Source organism: Ascochyta rabiei, chromosome 17, assembly GCF_004011695.2.
Source record: "Ascochyta rabiei chromosome 17, complete sequence".
NCBI lineage: Eukaryota > Fungi > Ascomycota > Dothideomycetes > Pleosporales > Didymellaceae > Ascochyta > Ascochyta rabiei.
The window spans coordinates 974880-990606 of record NC_082421.1 but is presented as its reverse complement, the minus strand read 5'-3'; the positions used below and the strand labels follow the sequence as shown (position 1 = coordinate 990606).

The 15727-nt window shown below is 52.2% G+C and overlaps 7 protein-coding genes across 7 annotated transcripts, besides 16 other annotated features; 4 read left to right on the top strand and 3 right to left on the bottom strand.

Moving 5' to 3' along the window:
- Nucleotide 1: part of a tandem repeat that runs on past the window's edge.
- A 62-nt stretch (nt 2–63) lies between these two features.
- Nucleotides 64–103: a tandem repeat.
- An 82-nt stretch (nt 104–185) lies between these two features.
- Nucleotides 186–401, top strand: EKO05_0009744 (uncharacterized protein; the record flags this gene model as incomplete). The annotated part of the gene is made up of 1 exon (XM_059637607.1): nt 186–401. One exon carries the CDS (start codon nt 186–188, stop codon nt 399–401), a length of 216 nt encoding a protein of 71 aa, XP_059493590.1.
- Nucleotides 328–393: a tandem repeat.
- A 57-nt stretch (nt 402–458) lies between the features above and the next one.
- Nucleotides 459–1938, top strand: EKO05_0009743 (Cysteine protease atg4; the record flags this gene model as incomplete). Its single annotated transcript, XM_038942691.1, has 2 exons — nt 459–1363; nt 1419–1938. The coding sequence occupies 2 exons, from the start codon at nt 459–461 to the stop codon at nt 1936–1938; spliced, it is 1425 nt and encodes a 474-aa protein (XP_038795119.1).
- Nucleotides 1524–1578: a tandem repeat.
- Nucleotides 1939–2747: 809 nt separating the features above from the next.
- EKO05_0009742 (histone H2B) lies at nt 2748–3346 on the bottom strand (the record flags this gene model as incomplete). Its single annotated transcript, XM_038942690.1, has 3 exons — nt 2748–2838; nt 2897–3056; nt 3181–3346. The coding sequence occupies 3 exons, from the start codon at nt 3344–3346 to the stop codon at nt 2748–2750; spliced, it is 417 nt and encodes a 138-aa protein (XP_038795118.1).
- A 514-nt stretch (nt 3347–3860) lies between these two features.
- Nucleotides 3861–4549, top strand: EKO05_0009741 (histone H2A; the record flags this gene model as incomplete). Its single annotated transcript, XM_038942688.2, has 3 exons — nt 3861–3916; nt 4154–4446; nt 4494–4549. 3 exons carry the CDS (start codon nt 3861–3863, stop codon nt 4547–4549), a joined length of 405 nt encoding a protein of 134 aa, XP_038795117.2.
- Nucleotides 4550–5464: 915 nt separating this feature from the next.
- Nucleotides 5465–6079, bottom strand: EKO05_0009740 (uncharacterized protein; the record flags this gene model as incomplete). The annotated part of the gene is made up of 5 exons (XM_059637606.1): nt 5465–5490; nt 5546–5587; nt 5661–5739; nt 5865–5997; nt 6057–6079. 5 exons carry the CDS (start codon nt 6077–6079, stop codon nt 5465–5467), a joined length of 303 nt encoding a protein of 100 aa, XP_059493589.1.
- Nucleotides 5794–5850: a tandem repeat.
- Nucleotides 6027–6053: a tandem repeat.
- Nucleotides 6080–6318: 239 nt separating the features above from the next.
- Nucleotides 6319–6379: a tandem repeat.
- Nucleotides 6380–6402: 23 nt separating this feature from the next.
- Nucleotides 6403–8044, top strand: EKO05_0009739 (Dihydrolipoyllysine-residue succinyltransferase; the record flags this gene model as incomplete). Its single annotated transcript, XM_038942514.1, has 5 exons — nt 6403–6557; nt 6611–6669; nt 6732–6806; nt 6859–7304; nt 7355–8044. 5 exons carry the CDS (start codon nt 6403–6405, stop codon nt 8042–8044), a joined length of 1425 nt encoding a protein of 474 aa, XP_038795115.1.
- Nucleotides 7116–7151: a tandem repeat.
- Nucleotides 8045–10258: 2214 nt separating the features above from the next.
- On the bottom strand, nt 10259–11131 carry EKO05_0009738 (uncharacterized protein; the record flags this gene model as incomplete). Its single annotated transcript, XM_059637605.1, has 1 exon — nt 10259–11131. One exon carries the CDS (start codon nt 11129–11131, stop codon nt 10259–10261), a length of 873 nt encoding a protein of 290 aa, XP_059493588.1.
- A 413-nt stretch (nt 11132–11544) lies between these two features.
- Nucleotides 11545–12291: a mobile genetic element.
- Nucleotides 12269–12345: a dispersed repeat.
- Nucleotides 12281–14148: a mobile genetic element.
- Nucleotides 14080–14167: a dispersed repeat.
- Nucleotides 14139–15277: a mobile genetic element.
- Nucleotides 14794–14831: a tandem repeat.
- Nucleotides 15278–15318: a mobile genetic element.
- Nucleotides 15279–15424: a tandem repeat.
- Nucleotides 15425–15727: the final 303 nt, after the last annotated feature.

Here is a 15727-nt window from a genome sequence, read left to right as displayed (position 1 = left end):
CGGGCCGGGGCAGACAGCCGGTGGCACGATTGCCAGGTGACGGCTGCCTGTCCGTGGGCGCTCGTGCAGGTGCAGGTGCAGGTGCTGGTGCTGGTGCTGGTGCAGTCGAGCGTTGAATGCTGCACCCGCTACAGGCAAACAGCTAGGCGCCCCTCCCCCACCACCACTCGCCCCGTCCAGGCAGCATGACCAGGGCGCGAGGGGCCTTGACAGCTGCCCGCCAGTTGCCCACCAGCCCGCCCACCAGCTTCACCATCGCCCTCTCGCCCTCGTCTCTCCTAGCTGCCCCACCTCCGTGTGCCACGGCTGGATGTGACGCTCCTCGAGGCCACCGCATCCCCGACCTCCGTCTCCGCCGCCGCCGCCGCCGCCTCCGCATCCACCACGGCCACCTTGAATAGCAGCAACGACGTCCACGTCTACGCCCACGTCCACGCCCACGCCTCGCCCTCGCCAACATGAACGACTTCGAGCGCGTCGGCCGCAACCTCGTCCGCACCTTCTACGACCCCCTCCCAACCAACGACGCCAACGACCCCATATGGCTGCTCGGCGAGCGCTACGACCCCAAGCCGCCGCTGCTGCTCGGCTCCACGCCTAGTGATGCGGCTGCCTCGACCCCGCAGAACGAGCGCGGCGAGGACGAGAGCTGGATCAGAACCAGCGTCGACGACACAGACCGCAAGGAAGCCCCCAACGGCCAGGACCCCGCCCAGTATGGCGGCTGGCCCTCGGCGTTCCTCGATGACTTCGAGTCGCGCACATGGATGACCTACCGCTCCGGCTTCGCGCCCATACAGAAGAGCCAGGACCCAAAGGCCACCGCCACCATGAGCTTCCGTGTGCGCATGCAGAACCTCGCCTCCCCCGGTTTCACCTCCGACACGGGCTTTGGCTGCATGATCCGCAGCGGACAGTCCATCCTCGCCAACGCCCTGCAGATGCTGACCCTGGGCCGCGACTGGAGATGGCAACACGACACCACCAACCCCGACCACTGCGCTATTCTGTCGCTCTTCGCAGACGATCCAAGGGCTCCCTTCTCCATACACCGCTTCGTCCAACATGGTGCTGCTGTCTGCGGCAAGTACCCAGGCGAGTGGTTTGGCCCCTCGGCAGCCGCGCGCTGCATCCAGGATCTGGCCAACAAGCACAAGGAAGCCGGCTTGAACGTCTATGTTTCTGGCGACGGCGCAGATGTGTACGAAGACAAGCTTAAGCAGATCGCCCTCGACGAGGACGGGCGCTGGCGGCCTACCCTCATCCTTGTCGGCACCAGGCTCGGTATCGACAAGATCACCCCCGTCTACTGGGAGGCGTTGAAGGCTGCTCTGCAGATGAAGCAGAGCATCGGCATTGCAGGGTAAGCCGGTAGCCACACCACCTCACCACCATCATGACTGACAAAGGCATCGCAGCGGTCGCCCCTCAGCATCACACTACTTTGTCGGCACCCAAGCCAACACCTTCTTCTACCTTGACCCCCACAGCACGCGGCCCTTTCTACCGTATCACGCCTTACCCCTGTCCTCGTCCTTGTCCTCATCCTCATCCTTGTCCCCGTCCTCGTCCACATCCCAAGACGAATCGAAACCCGACGCACCCCTCGCAGCCTCCACAGAATCGCGTACCACCATCACCGATTCACAAACCACCGTGGTCCCCTCTCCCAGCGAAGCCGCCTACACACCCGCCGACGTGGCAACCTGCCACACCCGCCGCATCCGGCGTCTGCAGATCCGCGAAATGGACCCTTCGATGCTGCTCGCCTTTCTCGTCACCTCGGAGGAAGACTACGAGAAGTGGAAGGAGGGCGTGCAGAGTGTGCAGGGCAAGTGCGTTGTGCACGTGCAAGACCACGAGCCCGCGCCGAGGGGCCAGGAGAGGGAGGGCGCCGTGGATGAGGTGGAGAGCTGGGACGAGGACGGCCTGCAGTAGGCCTTTCTTTGCATGAGCTGCTGAGGCCCTACTCGTAGGCATGGGTTGCATTTCTGGCGTTTTTTTTGGGGGGGGGGGGGGCGTGAGGTAGTGGTTGCGTAATAACACATGTCAGCTTTGTGCTGCTCTACGATACCCACGCAGTGCAAATGGATCATTCTGTGTTATTTGGTTCCACAATCCGTCTTATCAAGGTACTCCGTCGTGCACCATGGATTCGCACGTGTCGCCTGCGTGACGGGACCGTGGAACCGTCCGTTCTACACGACTCTTTTCGTACCGGCTCGAAAACCAACTGCGGACGCGCCCCCCCCCCAAGCTGAGGGCCACACTGTCCAGATGGATGCTGCACAGAGCGCACATGGCCGGATTCTGGTAAAACGCACGCTCCTCGGCTTGGCGCGGAACGGTAAGCTGTGGGTTGGCGCCATGACGCGCTTGCTCGAGGTACCTTGTGCGACGCGTCAAAGCGCGTCAAGGATCGCGTTCAAACTGCATGTCAGTACTGCGTGCAGACTCGGGTGAAAGGAGGGATGGAAACCAAAGAGACAGACGGAAGGGAAACAAAAAAGAAAATATGAAGAGACGTGAATATTGAAAGAATTGATTCGTTCCCGTCTGCGTTTGGTATAATGTACAGACCCCATATGATGGATCGTGTCAAACCATCATGACACGATGACGCATGGACAAGCAAACCGACCCATGATCACATTAGTAAATGACCCATGAACACCGTCACCCCGTAACCACATTGTCGAAAGACAAGTAAAAGAAACCCAAAGAAGCAAACCATCAAATCAAGCGCTCTATTTGGCCGAAGAAGAGTACTTGGTGACGGCCTTGGTGCCCTCAGACACGGCGTGCTTGGCCAGCTCACCAGGGAGGATCAGTCGTACCCTGAGAGTGGGGTTAGCCAATGAGATCGAAATGCGAAGAGGGAAAACAGAAGACGTACGAGGTCTGGATCTCGCGGGAGGAGATGGTCGACTTCTTGTTGTAGGCAGCGAGCTTGGAGGCCTCGGTGGCGACGCGCTCGAAGATGTCGTTGACGAACGAGTTCAGAATGGACATGGCGCGGTTGGAGATACCAGTGTCAGGGTGGACCTGCTTGAGGACTGCGGATGCGTCAGAAAACTCTGCTCAGAAATCCGGCGACGCAGCGAGGCGCGGCCAGTGCAGTGCAGACCCGCAGAAAGAGCAGGTCGCGTGCAGCGGACGCGCCGGACATGGCAAACTCACCCTTGTAGATGTAGGACGAGTACGTCTCCTTCCTGGTCTTGGTGCGCTTCTTCTTGTCGCCGGAGGGAGCGGCGGTCTTCTTGCCAGCCTCCTTCTTCTCAGCGGGTGCCTTGCCGGCCGGGGCCTTGCCGCCGGTGGTGGGAGTCTTCTGGGCCTTGGGGGGCATTTTGGTGTGAGGTTGGCTGTGGGAGATGGAAAAAGCGGGTGGGTGAGGCTGGGGCTGGTGGGCGATGGAGACGGTGAGTGCGGTGGGTTAGAGTCGAGATGGAGGGAGAATCGTCGCTGTCGGGGCGGGGACGCGCTACTTATGGCGAGCGCGCTGCGTGTTGTGATCCAGCGGCCGGCGGGCCCGTGCGCAGGCGGTGGAGGGGGCAGGCGGCTAAGCGAGAAGCAAGCAAGCGAGGCGAGTGTGATCTTTGATCTTGCGCAACTGGGCAGGCGCGCCCCGGCTAATGCGCTCGCGGCCACGCCCGCCAGAGCTCGCAGTCGCGCTAGCCCGCCAGTTGATCTCGCGCACCACAACACGCCCGCGCCGTCCTTATAAGACGTCGCCGCCCCCCACCAGCAGCAAGCAATCCATCGTCTCGACACTCCACGCCCACCACACGCTCCCAGTCCACCCTCTGCGACCAGCACCCTCATCTCACCCAACCCACCAACACACCCCAAACCCCTTCAAAATGACTGGCGGCAAATCCGGAGGCAAGGCCAGCGGCTCCAAGTCCAACGCCCAGTCGTAAGTGGCTGCCCATTCCTTCGCTCTTTGCGCATTACGCATTGTGCTTGGCTTTTGCACTTTTTCTGCATGAACACTCGTTTTCTTGATCTTGAACACCTGTTTTCTTGGTCTTTGAAGCGTCTTGCATTTGCTTGACGCGCCTTTCGATTCCAGTCACATACTCGTTGAGCTTTCATGAGCATCGACAATCACCGGCTTCATCGCGCTTCTCGAGCACCATCTGACTTTGCACAGTCGTTCTTCCAAGGCCGGTCTCGCCTTCCCCGTTGGTCGTGTCCACCGTCTCCTCCGCAAGGGCAACTACGCTCAGCGTGTCGGTGCCGGTGCTCCCGTCTACCTCGCTGCCGTCCTTGAGTACCTCGCTGCCGAAATCCTCGAGCTGGCTGGTAACGCTGCGCGCGACAACAAGAAGACACGTATCATCCCCCGTCATCTCCAGCTTGCCATCAGGAACGACGAGGAGTTGAACAAGCTGCTCGGTCACGTCACCATTGCCCAGGGTGGTGTCCTTCCCAACATTCACCAGAGTACGTCTTCTCTTGCACGCTCCAACGTAGTTGCTAATGCCACGCAGACCTGTTGCCCAAGAAGACAGCCAAGCCTGGCAAGGGTCCTTCTCAGGAGCTGTAAGCGCATTTTGCGTAAGAGTTCTTGCTTCATCGGTGTTTCTTCATGGGTCTTTTCATCTGCAATGATAATGGGAGTCTGACTGGGTTTGGGTTCACGGCTTTTCACGGGGTTATACCAGAGCTGTATATTAACTGGTCGCATTTTGGCCAGATGCTCATGAGCTGAATCAAGCGATATCACTTCATTTCCCCTCTATTGACTAAGAATGGTGACAATCAGTTGTATTCTGGACATGGAGGCGTTTGATTACATAACCTCTGCAGTTCTATCCTGGACATGAAGGCTTTCGATTACATGTCCTCCCTACAGCATGAGAAGATTCAGCAACGCGGCGCTTGCAGATGGGACGCCGAGCTCAATAACGCGGAGGCAGTAGCGCGGAGGCAACAGCGACGTCACCAGCTGGCAGCTTCGACGCGTCCGCATCCACCTTGGCAAGCTCGACTTGTGCGAATTCGTGCGTTCAGCAGTAGGTTGCATCTGCATTATAGATGATTTTGTGAATGGACGCCATGCTTGACGAAGATTGGGCTTGTGCGACTGTCGATTGGTTGGATTCATCAAGTCGCACACCAAGACCAGGTTCTACCGCATCCATCTCAGATTAGCGCAACACCCAGAAGAAGAAACTTGCTGTATAGACAGTCTGAACAGCCGCTCAAGCTGTGATTTCCACGGGAGCTAGATAGGTCGGCAAGACACGGCCTGTTCCCGAGGTGCTGCCTAGGACAACATCACCATCACGTGCGCGGTAGGGAATACAAGCTGAACAGGGAAGATTGATTTGCATCTGGCTCGCTCTCTGCGCTCCTGCGCAATCGCATCAATGTGTGATCTATACTCCTACCAAGCCACAAGGGCCCCTCGGCAACCCGTCCTCCACGTGCTCGACTGCCGCTCTCAACAGCCGCACATTTACGGATTCATCCATTTCGGAGGAGCTGCACCCATCCAATCAGCCAAGCTTCATTAGTCAGACTCGAGGGGAGCACTCACGATCCAGTATATGGACGGGCAGGTTGCGCTCGTACTTTGAGCCTGTGCAGGTCGGTTAGCGTTGCCGTTTCCGCGGCCGTGACGGATATGTATCCGGAAGAGAAGGGCAACGAACCTCCTGGGGCCGTGGGTGGGCGGTACGGGTCCGGGTGCTTCCACTTCTCGAGCAGGTTCTCCGTCTCGGTGATCAGCGCCTGTTGCACGGCAGTCAGCGTAGTTCGCGTGGTGTCGCTGTCGTGGACGGGCTTTGGTGGTGGGGGTCGTGGGAGTCGTGGGAGTCGTGGGTGTGGGTGGTGGGCGGTTGGGACGGGCTACGCACCCTCTGCTGTCGCGGCTCTGTGACGTTCCTGTTCGCCTCGAAGAGACCGCGGAGATAGACGGCCTGGCCGCGCCAAAGGTATCGGTGGACGCTCCAGTCGAGGGCGAGCTTCAGCGACTGCCGGTAAAGGCTCCTGCATGGGTGCGTCAGTCTCTGCAGACAGCGGGCGCGGCGGCGGCGGCGGCGGCGCACAGGACTTGCTTCTTGGAGCTCATGGCGACGGCGGGCCTTCCAGTGGTGTGCGCGGCGGAAGGCAGATGTGTGATGGGCCGCAATGCCTCGTGGTCGTCGTCGTGCTGCGAGCGCGGGCGACCTGAGGTGCAGGCCTTGGCACTGCTTCGGGCTTAGCCGGCTGCGCGAGGCCCCTTCAGCATTCTTCCGACTGGACCATGCGAGACGTCAGAGCCGGCGCCTTGTTGCAGCTTCAGCAATTCCCTCACAACACACCCCCAACCCTCCCCTCACCTCCCTTTGCGGCCTCTGCCCTCCCCATCTCGCTCTCCGCCTCCCGCTCCTGTGTGCTTGCCTTCCGCCCGCCATGTCGAGCCAACAGTGTCTCCGCCGCCTGCCCAGTGCAATGCGCGCCTCGGCCCTGCGCGCAGGTGCTCGCGCCGTTGCCCGCACACCTGCCCAGCGCAGCTACTCGGCCATCTCGAGGGCCGCGTCCTCTGGCCTCCTGAGCCAGGCCTCAAGGTATGCATCCCGCCGTGTTGCGTGGCTGCGAAGCGTAGCTAAGCCGATGCCAGACGACCTGCACAGCTCGCGACACAACGCCTGTGCGCGCTCGACCAGATACGAGGCTACGGTGCGTTGCAACTCTGCGCGACAGAACACTTCCCTCCTCCATCTTTACTAACGCCCCTGCAGCCGATGTCACCACCGTCAAGGTCCCCGAGATGGCCGAGTCCATCACCGAGGGCACACTGAAGCAATGGTCGAAGCGTGAGCAACACCGCTGCACGACACCCGCACGGCGCGCACTAACACCCTGCAGAGGTCGGCGACTACGTGGAGCAGGACGAGGAGATTGCCACCATCGAGACCGACAAAATTGACGTTTCCCTGAATGCGCCCCAGGCCGGTACCATCAAGGAGTTCCTCGTCAACGAGGACGACACCGTTACCGTTGGACAGGACGTTGTCAAGCTCGAGGTCGGCGGTGAGGCGCCATCTGGTGGAAAGCAAGAGGCCAAGGATGAGCCCAAGGAGCCTGCCTCCAAGGAACAGGAGACTTCATCGCAGCCCTCTGGCGAGCAGGAGCAGTCCAAGCAGCAAGAGCACAAGCAACAAGAGCCTGCCAAGCAGGAGTCGAAACCTGAGCCTCCCAAACAAGAGTCGAAGCCCCAGCCACCCAAGCAGCCCGAGCCCAAGAAGGAGTCGAAGCCCGCGCCCAAGGACGAGTCGAAGCCGGCCCAGCCCGGCAGTCGTGCAGAGAACCGCGTACGTGGACTCATCAACATGGCCCAGGCAAATGCTAACGACTTGTGCAGGTCAAGATGAACCGTATGCGTCTCCGCATCGCTGAGCGCCTAAAGCAGTCCCAGAACACCGCCGCCTCCCTCACCACCTTCAACGAGGTCGACATGTCGTCCATCATGGAGTTCCGCAAGCTCTACAAGGACGATGTCCTCAAGAACAAAGGCGTCAAGCTCGGCTTCATGTCCGCCTTCTCGCGCGCCTGCATCCTTGCTATGCGGGACGTTCCAGCCGTCAACGCCTCCATCGAGGGCCCCAAGGGCGGTGACACCATCGTCTACCGCGACTACGTCGATATCTCCGTCGCCGTTGCCACAGAGAAGGGTCTTGTCACCCCCGTGGTCCGCAATGCCGAGGGCCTCGACATGGTCGGCATCGAGAAGGCCATCGCCGAGCTCGGCAAGAAGGCCCGCGACAACAAGCTCACCATTGAGGATATGGCCGGTGGCACCTTCACCATCTCCAACGGCGGTGTCTTTGGCTCGCTGATGGGCACACCCATCATCAACCTTCCCCAGACCGCCGTTTTGGGCCTGCACGCCATCAAGGAGAAGCCTGTCGCCATCAACGGCAAGGTCGAGATTAGGCCCATGATGTACCTCGCCCTCACATATGACCACAGACTGCTCGACGGCAGGGAGGCCGTCACCTTCCTCGTCAAGATCAAGGAGTACATTGAGGACCCCAGGAAAATGCTGCTTTAAGGGCGAGATATGGGAAGTGAAGATGTAGTTCCCTTTTGTACATTTCTGTAGGTAGGGGAAGATGGTGCCGGTCAACAACTGGACAACTGGCATACGTGAGGTTGTTGATCTCGAGGTGTATGATTAGTTGGTCGAGTGCATAATGAGCGTTATCTATCCATCTTGTCTATCCATCCTACATTCAGCACATATGGTTTCTATGCTGTGGCTCCTCCGGTTTGATGACCTGGCTGTGATGTATTATGTTGCAGTATGTTCCTTTTGCTGAGGTCCACGTTGCTCAGCTATGTTCCCACCAGGTGTGGATATGTCCATTGACAAAGCAACGCGCGCCTCTGCATACTCGCACCCCATCGTGATGACGTTTATTTCTTCGTAGATTCGTCTCCAGGTGGTATCGTTACGGTGACTGTGACTGGTGCTGAATCTATTCCGTCGCTTGGGTACGTTTTGTTGTTGGTGTCGACGATCGTCTGGACCGTGAATTGTACTCTTGATTCCACATTCCAAACCGCACAGCAACACGCGCAAAAAAAACAGGACGGCCTCCACAACGCGTCCATGCGTTCAAAAGCGCGTCATACAGTACAATGAGTCCCGATGAATACGAAGCTTCCTATTTTACGCGCACCAGAGTCGTGGAGCGGGACTTATCACGTTTACGACGCGGTAGTAAGGTCAATCAGCACCGCCATTACCGCAAAGAAGCCCTGGAGCACGCAGGACGCCGAGTCAAACATCACAAAGATCAACAAGGCTCAAAGAGATATCAGAGAGAACTCGATGGATTGAAACTGAATTTGTCGCACGGTTGGATGCATACATGTGTCTACATAGCTTCATAAGCATACCCGGAGTCACCCGTGAAGCTCGTCGACACCACGAGAGCAGCCTCATGATAGAAATTGTAACGAGACCGTAAAGGACTTCGAGTCGGCAGCTCAATCGTGAGCCAAACATGCCTTTCTCAAGCTCGACTATTCAATGCAAACCTCAAGCCTTGACTGGGGTGCACGGCTTTTGTGGATCTTCCAGTGCTTCTTCTGGCACACAGAAGAGCAGTACTTCCGGTCCTTGCACCTAGCGTACTGAATCAGGTTACTACCACTATGCCCACGGCGAGCAGAGCACTGGGCACATGCTTCAGGGCAATGGAGTTTGTTGCGCAGCTCCTTCATCACGACCGAATCTGTGGAGTTGCCTATGCCGGTGTTGAAGATACCGCCGGGGCTCATGACATTCATATCCTTGTGTCCGAGGCCGTTAAAATCGCCGTCGGAATCATCGTGCATGCTGTTGACCGTCTCCAGAAGAGACTTGGACTCAAAATCGTCTCCGGTTCGGGAACGTTAGGTACAGGCTAGGACAGGGCTGATTCGTGCTTAACCGAAACGCCTGCCATGTGGCCTCGGCATGGGGGCTTCTGGCCTGTAGCTAGCTAGAAAGGGAAAAGGTGACAGTGCATGTCGCATGCAGTTTGCTCTCAGTCTTACTCTTCATGTCGTGCTGTGTTGCACGATTCTGGCGGTCAATGCGATCCTTCTATGAAAGGGATTGCAAGATGAGGGATCGTTGAAGAAGTTGCTTGAAGTACATGGCAAGTATTGCTGGACTTGGTTTCGCGAAATATCCTTTGCTGATGAGTGTATGCATGGTGGTTTGTCCCAATTTCAAAGGTTTCCGGCATCGTCATTGCACAGCGCTAGACGAGCTATGCCCAAATGGGACACTAGCGTCTACCTCCATCCGCCCAGCGACCTCCAGGCGCGTTCAGTTCAGCTGAATTTCCTTCGGTTTTGTAAGATGATCAGCCCGGACACTCAAACCAGAGCATTTCATGCCTGGCGGGGGAGCACTACCTTGCATCGGGATAATTCGGGGAATAAGCTCAAGACGTCAGCATAACGCCGAGCATGCCCTATTTCCGAGGAATATGCCAGCTAAGTGGTCGGTTCCAAAGCTCGTAAGCATAGTTGTAACCATAGGAACGGTCTCTCAGCCGAATAGCTGGATGGTGTGATGAAAATGACTGATGCAAGCCCATTCCGCGCCTGCGAAACATGACAAGCAGTTCCTCGAACATGTCTATCCATTTAGCATCTGGCAGAACTGGATGACCGTCAGCTTCATGCCAGAGTCTCCTCACGGAACCGGGTCCAAATCTTTCATCGAGCTCTACTCGAAACCTCTCGTCTGTTCGTGGGCAGGCCATGGTCAGCCAGCTCCAATCGAGTGGCGATCGACAGCTGCCCAGCTGGCTATAGATGCATATCTCGAAAACGTAGCCTTCGCTTTGGCCTTGCCAAGATACATTGATACTGTAGTCTGTGTGGCAGATTGGACACGACCGAGTTGAATCGTCCGAAAGGGGGATGCTTCGGGAGTATCTGCCTGGATGGCAAGCTTGGGGGACTGCGTTAACAGAGGGTCACGAGATGCATACAGATGCCAACAAATGGGTCGACATGTATGTTTGATATTCTCTCGCAAGCTCTTCGAATCGCGTTCTCGTTGAGAAACGATGATCTTTGTCATTACCAGCAATTGATCATGGACGATGCGTGCGTGACGAGCTGAGGACTGCTTGACACCGTTTCTGTGATATTCCGTATGTGTTTGCTTGTCGAGGAAGGTTGGAAGTGGACCGTGTTCGCAGCCGCGAAAGTGTCGTTTCATGACCAAGTGCGCATGCGAAAACGGGATTTGGATGAATGGTGAGAAATATATGTCATCTCCGCTATGCTGGCGCGGTGTGTGCTCTGAGATCCAACGCAAGATAGAATGACTCCAGTACCCGTGCCAGCGATGCAGTGTCCCACAATACCGACAGAAATAAGCATCAGCGATGTTGTCCTCAAGGTACTGCAATAACTGGGTCCTCTCCGCCGCAGTCAACACCAGCTGTCCAGGAGTACAGAGGCTATATAGATCTCGGCAAGTGAAGGCGAGGAATGTCGTGGAAAGACCATCAAGATGCGACGTGATCATCAAGATTATCTCCGCAGGAAGAGCGAACCTTCCCAGATCCGACGGAGGGGATGGCTGCCGAAAGAGCCTCCCGAAGCGTCGACAGAGCCACTGAGCCATGGCACGGAGCAATATCTGCGTCGGTAGCAACAACGTCAGGGAGCGTATAGACGAATGTTGAATAAGGATGATTTTAGGGGCTTGAAGATAAACTGGTGGAGGAATGCAGGCTAGATAGTGAGGTCCTGCCCTGCAACTCTGCCTACTTCGATAGCTAGCGTACCGCGCAACAGATTTCCGGCGTGACCGCCACTAATCGCATGCGGTACCAAAGTTGAGCGTCACAGAGAGGACACTGAGCGGTAGAGAAGAGCACCGTTCAACAGTGATGCAGATATTTGTCATCCAAATGTGGATTCGTCATCGAAAGGCAGTTCAAGGAAGTAGAAGTGGGGATGGAGTTGCGTCCAAAGGTGCTTTGTACTATAGCTACTATTTCTAATAAATAAAGAAAAGTGAATAGTTCCTTCTTATAACGTACCCTACGGGCAAGCCGCTTAACAGGCAAGCCGCTCACTTTTGCCAAGCCCCTACCAAACTCCACCCTATTATGGCCCAAAACAACCTAGTTTGGTGCTGCAAAGTGCAGTATGGCCTGTAATACTATTTAGAAACTACTTCTACCTCTTTCTAACACGTTTGCGCGTTGTGTCCTGTCTAATTACACTGTCTACAGCGTCTTTAGGAGGGCTTACCTCCTTTAGCGCGCATCTGCTTCTTTGCCTTCTTCCTATTACTACGCACCCTAAACTCCTTTAGAGTTGTTAATTGTAGGCTATCCTTAACTATTAGGGTCTCTTCTACCTAAACTTGCTTTCTTTTGTATAATTTTTGTTGTGTAGCTGCCTTATTAGCAGCTTAAAGCTAAGTAATCTCCTGTTACGCTAACACTAGCTTATACGTAATTATTACTGCCCCTTTTACTACCTTCTTAAACGCCTTAACTATAGAGGTAGGCGAACTATCTATATACCTCTAAATCCTTATCTTTATAAGTGTTAATTGCAACCTAAGTTTAAGGGTGTTGCTTAGGGTTTGCGACTGCCAGAGCTTGTTGTTAACAGGTAGTAGTAGTAATAGAGTGCGCAACTTTACATTAAGGGCTATTATAACCTAGTCTAGGTTAAATAGGACTAATCTAGCACCTTAGAACCCTCCCTAGATGTTCTTAGAAGTAATTACAGCATTATAGGCGCGTATAAAGTATAGTAACGTACTCTACAGGTGAGCGGATTAAACGGGTGAGCGGATCACTCTGCCAAGACCACACCAAACCTCCACCTTACCACGCAATGCCTTAACAACAACATTAATCTACGCCCTTAAGAGAAGCTGCAATACAGCTTGTGCTCTAGGTAATTAAATAAGACGTAATGCTTACTGTATAACGCGCTGCAGCTATATATAACACGCCTTATAGCACACTACACGCTTAATATACAGGACAACCTGCATAAGCTAATTATACGCCAGTTTAACAGATTATAGACTAGACTAAGGAGGACATAATTGCTAAGTATATCCTTAAGCTAGATATACAAGGATTTGCTCCTTAGCTAGCTGCTATAGCTAATATAGCTAATTCTTTGCGTGCTAAGCGTAATATAGGCTATGTTAGCATAAACTAGCCTAACACGTTTATTAAGCGCCGCCCTAACCTTAAAGTAAGGTTTAATTGCAAGTACGACTACAAGAGAGCCCTCTGTAAGGATCTAGAGATTATTAGGGGCTAGTTTAGGCTTATAGCAAATGTTAAAGCTAAGTATAGTATCTAGGACAATAACATATATAACTTTAATAAGACAGGCTTTATAATAGGCCAGATATTAACAGGAGCAGTTATTACAGGCTTAGAGCGTTAAGGACAGCTAAAGGCAGTGTAGTAGGGCAATTAAGAGTAGATAACAGTTATATAGGGCATTAATAGCATAGGGTAGGCTATTCTACCCTTTATTATCTTTAAAGGCTGCAACCACCTCTCTGCCTGGTACAAAGAGGACAATCTGCCCTATAACTGGGTTATTAGAGTCTCTAAGAACAGATAGACTACTAACAAGCTTAGTCTAGACTAGTTAAAGCACTTTAATGCCTATATAAAGACGCGCACCTAAGGAGTACACTAGCTGCTCCTTATTAACAGCTACAAGAGCTACAACTCCCTTAACTTCTAATAATACTGTAAGGAAGTAAAGATTGTTATACTGTGTATACCTCTATACTTATCTTACCTCTTATAACTACTAGATATAGGTTATTTTACCCCTCTAAAGAAGGCATATAGGCGCTAAGCTAAGAATCTTATATACAACTATATTACTTATATTACTAAAACTAAGTTTCTACTATACTTTATAGACGCCTATAAGGAGACATTTACTTCTAGCAATATCTAAAGAGGCTTCTAAGGCGCTAGAATAGTCCCCCTTAACCTAGAACGGGTTATAATAGGTCTTGATGTCCGCCTACGTACCCTACCGCTACCTACTGTAGAAGATAAGCCCTAGCAGTCCTAAACCCTAAGTACTACCCTGCAATTAGGGTCGCAATTAACGCTGGTTTAAGAGAGGATTTAAAGGCATGCAAGCAGCTTACTAACTTTAATAGTTAAGGCCTTTAAAAAGCTTACTAAAGGCGCAGCTATAGTAGCGCATAAGCTAGTGTTAGCTTAAAGGGAGATTACTAGGCTTTAAGCAGTAAATAAGGCTGCTACGTGACGTAAATTGCATAAAAGAAAGCAATTATAGTAGAAGAAAGTCCTAACAGCTAAGGAAGGCCTTTAATTAACTACTCTAACTAAGTTTAGGGTGCGTAGTAATAGTAAGAAGGCAAAGAAGCGAGTGCGTGCTAAAGGAGGGGAAGTAACCTAAAGACGCTGTATAAAGTGCTATAATATTAGACATAACTTACGTATATATAAGAAGGCTGTAGAAGATGTTTCTAAATAATATTATGTACTACACTACTGTATATAAGGCTAAAGTGGGCTAATATAAGCTATAATAGGGTAGAAATTTAGTGTGGTCTTGGCAGAGTGATCTGCTTACCTGTTTGATCCGCTTACCTGTGGAGTACGTTAGGAACTCTGTCTTTATAATATAGTTAATCTAGTTATATATAAGTATTTTAGCTTAGTACCTATACGCCTTCTTTAAAGTAGTAAAACAACCTATATTAAGGGGCTATATAAGGTGTAATAAGTAAGAAGGTAAATAGAGAGTAATAATCTTGTTATTCTTACAGTATTACTAGAATTTAAGAGAGTTGTAGCTCTTATAACTATTAATAATAAGCAAATAGTAGGTGCTAATAGTACGCTCCTTTGTATGCCTGTTAAAGTGCTTTAACCAGTTAAGACTAAGCTTGTTAGTAGTCTAGCTGTTATTAGAGACTCTAATAACCTAGTTGTAAGGCAGATCCTCTTCTTTGTACCAGGCAGAGAGGTAGTAGTAGGCTTTAAAGATAAGGAAGGCTAGAATGGCCTATCCTTTAGCATTAATGCTTACTATAGCTGTAGCCCACTCTTAGTTACCTAGCTAGATAGCCTTTAGCTAACCCTGTTGTTCTAAAGCTATAACAACTACTTCTAGGGAGATCTAGCCTATTATAAAGCCTGTCTTGTTAAAGTTGTATATGTCTTTATTCTAGATGCTATACTTAGCTTTAATATTAGCTACTAGGCTAAACTAGCCCTATAGAACCTTAGAATCCTTACAGAGGGCTCTCTTATAGTTATACTTACAATTAAACTTAACTTTAAGCTCTAGGTGTTACTTAATAAACGTACTAGGCCAGTTTACGCTAATAGGGCCTAGATTGCACTTAGCGCGCAAAGAATTGGCTATAGTAGCTATATCTAAGAGCTAAGGAGAAAATCCTTACGTATCTAGCTTAAGAACATGCTTAATAATTACCTCCTTCTTATTATTATCTAGCTTCTGTAAGTTAGCTATAGAATCTGTGTGTGAAGGTTGTCCTGTATGTTAGTTACTTAGTGTCTTTTAAGGGACCCTGTAGATAGCTGCAGCGCGTCGCTAAGAGAGAATCGCGTCTTATTTAAGAGCCTGGAGCGCAAGCTGTATCTAAGCTTCCTTTAACGCGTCTAAATGGTGTTATTAAGAAGACATTGGTGTAGGAGGAGAAGTTTGGTGGGGGCTTGGCAAAAGTGAGCGGCTCGCCTGTTGAGCGGCTTGCCCGTGGGGTACGTTAAAAATAGTAATTACTAATTAGTAATTCTAATTTTTACTAGCTATATAGTAATTACTTAGTAAAAAAATAGTAATTACTAAATAGTAAATTACTATATGCTAAACCTATTTTAGCATTACTATTTAGTAATTACTATTTTACTAAGTAATTACCTAGTAAACCCCTATCCATGTCGTGCAGTATCTTTTCCTCATCGCCTAGGCAAAATAGACAATAAGCGAGCTAAAGTGGCTGCACGCGCCCGGTTGAACTTCAGAACACCAGCGCCTGACAACCGTTTCCAGAGAGCGACTGAAGCAAATAACCCGTAAACGGTACCTCGAAATCTGGTTGATCGGACAAGTGAACTTGTTTTCAACGTCCTATGGTCGTATGTGGAAGAATAGACCAAACCAACGATATACTATGGACTTCTGATTTTGAAATCCTATGGCCACGCCCTAGGTGGCA